This window comes from Octopus sinensis, linkage group LG12, assembly GCF_006345805.1.
Source record: "Octopus sinensis linkage group LG12, ASM634580v1, whole genome shotgun sequence".
Classification (NCBI taxonomy): domain Eukaryota; kingdom Metazoa; phylum Mollusca; class Cephalopoda; order Octopoda; family Octopodidae; genus Octopus; species Octopus sinensis.
The window spans coordinates 56,120,598-56,126,597 of NC_043008.1; the positions used below are offsets into that span (position 1 = coordinate 56,120,598).

Below are 6,000 nucleotides of genomic sequence, written 5' to 3' on the forward strand. Positions count from 1 at the left end.
ATTGAGTGTTGGGTTCAATAGAATTTACTAAAACACTTTGGAAACATGGGTGTTTTGTTCATCATCCTTAAACAACCCTTATTCAGGGGCCTTTTGAGCAAGGTGGGATACTCAACCTGGAGAAAATTCTGACTGGGCCCTACCTGCAAGGTCATGTGATGTTTATCTTGTCCCAGTATGGCTGCAGTCGGTTGACTGAAACCAATAAGGGAAGGGCAACTAATAGAATCCTGACAAAAATGTCTGAGAACACTTCTCCTTAGAGTGTGTATAAACACACATATACACACTCACGCATGCATGTTTATATTTATTTATATATATATATATGTGAATAAAAAAAATGGAGTTTAATGCAGGTGTAAATCAAATATTTTTACTTTCGACACATGTTTCGAAAATTCCACTGATACTATTCAAAAGAATAAATTATTCAAAATATTCCACGTAAACACGAAGTTTCTACCTTTATAAACAAGGAGTTACAACATCTTTACTTGTGAGATTTTTGCTACCCTGGTAACTATTTATTTATTTTTTCCGTGTTAATTATTAACAAGGTAAAAATACACTCATCTATTTATAATATATATATATATATATATGTATATCTTTCTACTTTCTCCTGCAGTGGTCCCTCTCCAGGCTGATGGAAACTCTAAGTCAAGGCAACCCATTCTTTGTACGTTGTATCAAGTCTAATTCTGAAAAGGTACGTGGCTATTTATATATATTTTAATTATTTATTTTTTGTACTTCTAACATTAGCTGTCCCTTTACGGATTTTAACAGTAGTGGCAGTGAGGATGATAATGGATGATGTTGATAACGATAAAGGTACTGATGGCTGTGGTGATGATGATGATGATGATGACGATGATGATAAAAGTAGTGATGTGTGTCATGATGATGGTGATAGTGCTGCTGATGTTGATAGTTGCAAAAGTAGTGATGATGATGACGATGCTGATGGTAATGATGCTGGTGATTGTGGTGAGCATAGTGATGGTGTTGATGATGATGATAGGTTGTGATGATGGTGGTGATGGTGGTGAGCATAGTGATGGTGATGATGATAATGATAGGTTGTGATGGTAATGATGGTGGTGATGGTGGTGAGCATAGTGATGGTGATGATGATGATGATGATGATAGGTTGTGATGATGGTGATGGTGGTGAGCATAGCGATGGTGATGATGATGATGATGATGATAGGTTGTGATGATGGTGATGGTGGTGAGCATAGCGATGGTGATGATGATGATGATAGGTTGTGATGGTAGTGATGGTGGTGAGCATAGTGATGGTGATGATGATGATGATGATGATAGGTTGTGATGATGGTGATGGTGGTGAGCATAGCGATGGTGATGATGATGATGATAGGTTGTGATGGTAGTGATGGTGGTGAGCATAGTGATGGTGATGATGATGATGATGATGATAGGTTGTGATGATGGTGATGGTGGTGAGCATAGCGATGGTGATGATGATGATGATGATGATAGGTTGTGATGATGGTGATGGTGGTGAGCATAGTGATGGTGATGATGATGATGATGATGATAGGTTGTGATGATGGTGTTGTTAATTTATCATTTGTTCCATTCCTGTTGCTGATTTCTTTTGTCGTTTCCATTCCTCAGGCTCCTTGTCAGTTTGATGATGACCTAGTTCTACGTCAGCTCCACTACACAGGCATGTTGGCTACCGTGAAGATTAGACAATCTGGATACAACTACCGACTCACATTTGATGTAAGTCTTATTCTCCACTTCCTCCTCCTCCTCCTCCTTTCCCTCATTGCCAGGTGAGCTGTTCAGCTGGTTCTTATTTTATTGACCCCAAAAAGATGAAAGACAAAGCCGACTTGGTGGAATTTGAACTCAAAACATAAGGATGAACGAAATGTTGTTAGGCATTTTGCCCAGCTGGCCACATTAATAGTAATAATAATAATAATAATAATAATAATAATATTAATATTAATAATAATAATGATTATGCTCTGATGCAATACCAGGCAGTAGCTCTCGTGGCTTCTGATCTTAACTGATTGGAAGTGTTATCATGTACATTGTTTTGTCTTGGTATAAAAGATGGGCTACAGCAAATATTCTGCTCAATACCACAGATTTGCTTGTCAGTTATTTGACCTTAACCAGTTGACCATGTCCCTTAGTGGCTGACGATATGTGCATCTCTGATCACAAGCAGAAGTAGCATCACAGCCATGTGTTGAGAGGGATTCTTTGGGGCTTGGATAACTCACCTCTGGAAACATGGGTGTTTTGTTCAACATCTAAACAACCTTTTATTCAGGGATCTTTTGAGCAGGATGGGCTACTTGACCAGAAGAAAACTCTAACTGGGTTCCATCTGCAAGGTCATGCGCTGTTTAGTTGATATGAGATCACCATGTCGTGCACATATGATTGTGATGCATGTGCCTGGTGTGCCCTTATCAGACAGGTAGTCATGATGGGTATATTGGGCTTCGTATATTTTACCCCAGTGTTACTTTGATGGCATGCACTGCTCCCTCACTCAATAATAATAATAATAATAATATTAAATTAATAATAATAATGATTATGCTCTCTGATGCAATACCAGGCAGTAGCTCTCGTGGCTTCTGATCTTAACTGATGGAAGTGTTATCATGTACATTGTTTGTCTTGGTATAAAAGATGGGCTACAGCAAATATTCTGCTCAATACCACAGATTTGCTTGTCAGTTATTTGACCTTAACCAGTTGACCATGTCCCTTAGTGGCTGACGATATGTGCATCTCTGATCACAAGCAGAAGTAGCATCACAGCCATGTGTTGAGAGGGATTCTTTGGGGTTTGGATAATTCACCTCTGGAAACATGGGTGTTTTGTTCAACATCCTTAAACAACCTTTTATTCAGGGATCTTTTGAGCAGGATGGGCTACTTGACCAGAAGAAAACTCTAACTGGGTTCCATCTGCAAGGTCATGCGCTGTTTAGTTTGATATGAGATCACCATGTCGTGCACATATGATTGTGATGCATGTGCCTGGTGTGCCCTTATCAGACAGGTAGTCATGATGGGTATATTGGGCTTCGTATATTTTACCCCAGTGTTACTTTGATGGCATGCACTGCTCCCTCACTCAATAATAATAATAATAATAATATAATAATAATAATTTTGGCACAATTTTGTTGGAGGGTAGACAAGTCGATTACGTCGACCCCAGTGTTGAACTGGTACTTATTTTATCAGCCCTACAGGATGAAAGAGAAAGTTGATCTCAGCAGAATTTGAACCCAGAATGTGAAGATGTAAAGACACAGAAAATGCCACTAAGCATTTTGCCTATTGTGCTAATGATTCTGCCAGCTCGCCACCTTAATAAAAATAATAACAGTATTGGTTGTTCTTATTTCACTGATTTAAAAAAAGACAATGTTCCATTTAACTGTTTTTCTATTTGTTTGTTTCTTTCTTTGCAGGAATTCATTCATCAGTATAAAATTATTCTTCCAAATGGTCTTCTGAGTTCAAAGGAAGATGTAAAGAAATTCTTGGAATGCATGGATCTGAATCAAGAGAATTATCAGATTGGAATTACTAAAGTGAGATAACATAGTTTCTCTTTGGGTTTTTTTTGTTTTTGTCTTGTACAATAACTGATAAGTCATGGTTATCTTCTGGAAGGAAATGGTAAATGGAGATGTGCTATCAGCACCAGGCGAGCCCCTACTTCAGCAGGAATGAATCACTTAATAGATCCTGCCTCTGTTTAATGTTTTAGTATTTAAACCAACCAGATCTGGCCTCTCACACCTAGCTCTACAATGTCATTTTAAAAATGAACCATCGGATCATTGAAATCTTGGAACTATGAGATAATGCATGGTTAATTCGAAATAATGGGAATAAATAAGCATTACATTTGACAGAATAATCTGAATGGTAAAGGGTCAAGATATAATGTGTTCTAGATACATATATTCCTTCCTTTATTGAAGATGGCAGAGTATGATTTAAAGAAGAAATAGCTGCTGTTTCTAGAAGATCATGTAGTTGCATAGAAGCCTCTTTGTTGATGGCTTGAAACATGTGGAGGTCGGTGACAAGTAGGGCATCCAACTGTAAAAATAAAAATAAAAATCTGCATCTAACTCAATGAATTTCTTCTAACTCGTATAAGCATGGCAAAACAGACATTAAAACAATGCTGCCAGCAACACATAAAAGCTCTTGTGTGGTGCCATGTAAAAGTGGCGCCCATGCAGTGCCACCTAAAAGCACTCAGCATTTTGGTCAGTGGTTGGCATTAGGAAGGGCATCAAACCATAGAAACCATGCCTAATCAGACTAGTGTCTGGTGCAGCCCTCCAGCTTGTCATCTCTGGTCACACCATCCAACCCATGCCAGCATGGACAACAGACATTAAATGATGATGATGATATACATTCTTACATATGTGTGTGCGTGTGGGGGCGCCATGGCCCAATGGTTAGGGCAGCGGACTTGCGGTTGGAGGATCGCAGTTTCGATTCCCAGACCGGGCGTTGTGTGTGTTTATTGAGTGAAAACACCTAAAAGCTCCACGAGGCTCCAGCAGGTGGGGTGGCGATCCCTATTGTACTCTTTCGCCACAACTTTCTCTCACTCTCTCTTCCTGTTTCTTGAGTAACGCTGCGATGGACTAGAGTCCCGTCCGACTGCGGGGAACACATACACCACAGAAACTGTGAAACTGGGCCCAGGAGCCTGGCTAGGCTTGAAAAGGATGACGTTTATCATTTATATATATATGATGTCCTTCTTTATTTGTTGTAGATGGTCTTGGTATCTGTTACACCTAAAATGTTCTCATCTAAGGTATAGGTCTAGGCAAATGTTTCCTCTTTTCCATTTCCATGCCATTGATGTTGTCCTCAGGAAAGGCTTAATTGAGTAGTTGATACAGCTTAGCACTAGTTTTGTCACAGAAGACGAAAGAGCTGGAACATAGGAACCTAAAGGAAACAACAATGGAAGGAACCCTGGAACTTTCCACTGGCTACAGCCCACAGCCTTTTTTGAAGTGTAGCACTGCTGTCTCTAAGTGGTATGGTAAAAATCACTGCATACCAAATTATAGCTGTCATCCTTTACACATATCTTGACCAACAGATATTTATCACCAGCAAAAATAACTTAATTTCTCTGTTGAAAAATGTGTTTGGTTGTTTTGTATTGGAATTTAGTGTTAGTTTGTATTTGTGTGCGTATGTATGTGTGTGTTTAATGTCTGTGTGTGTATATTCTTGCTGAAAATGTTAGTATTTCTGATCATTGTTTTCATTGTCTTCTTACTCTAGGTATTTCTGCGAGAGGTGGAGAAAGTGCGGCTTGATGAGGCTTTACATCGGGCAATTATGCAACGAGTGATAACCATACAACGATGGATGAAAGCCTTGTTGGAACGACAAAATTTCATCAAGCAACGAGCTGCTGCCTTGAATATTCAGGTAATTAACACTGAGATAAATTATAATTAAAACGTTTTTAAATCCTTTGAGTCTAACGTGCCTGAGATTGACTCTTTGAAATTTCCTGTTTCAGTTTAATTTCAGTTTTAAAGCATATTTTTGGGGATGTTATTAAAGAGGGACTAGCGTTCTCCCCAACTATCTACTAATACTGGCAAACTGCTGCCCTATTTTAATATTGCCCTCAAGGCCACAGATTTTGGAGCAAGAGGAATAATACAGAAGTTAGTCAATTGTAGTGGACCCAGTAAAGGACTGGTATTATATTGGAGTCAGCTTTGGTAGGATTTGAACTCAGAACATAAAGAGATGTAACTAAATATTGCAAGTCAGTCTACATTTTGACCAGTGTTCTTACAATTTTCCAATTTCATTACCTTGATATCGATTCTTAGGAAAGGCATAAGGTGACAGATATTGGATAGAGGATTAAAGACAAATGCATCATCAGGGGCCAGTAGGAGATGGGCAGGTGGGGGTAGG

At 38.9% G+C, this 6,000-nt stretch overlaps 1 protein-coding gene across 20 annotated transcripts in view; it reads left to right on the plus strand.

Moving 5' to 3' along the window:
• LOC115218076 (unconventional myosin-IXAa) overlaps positions 1-6,000 on the plus strand; it is a 446,542-nt gene that overhangs the window by 296,300 nt on the left and 144,242 nt on the right. For all 20 annotated transcript variants that reach the window (XM_036507998.1, XM_036508006.1, XM_036507996.1 and 17 more), the window contains 4 exons: positions 632-712; positions 1,648-1,758; positions 3,486-3,608; positions 5,347-5,496. In XM_036507998.1, the coding sequence (XP_036363891.1) occupies positions 632-712; positions 1,648-1,758; positions 3,486-3,608; positions 5,347-5,496 (465 nt within the window). The remainder of the gene's footprint in view (positions 1-631; positions 713-1,647; positions 1,759-3,485; positions 3,609-5,346; positions 5,497-6,000) is intronic.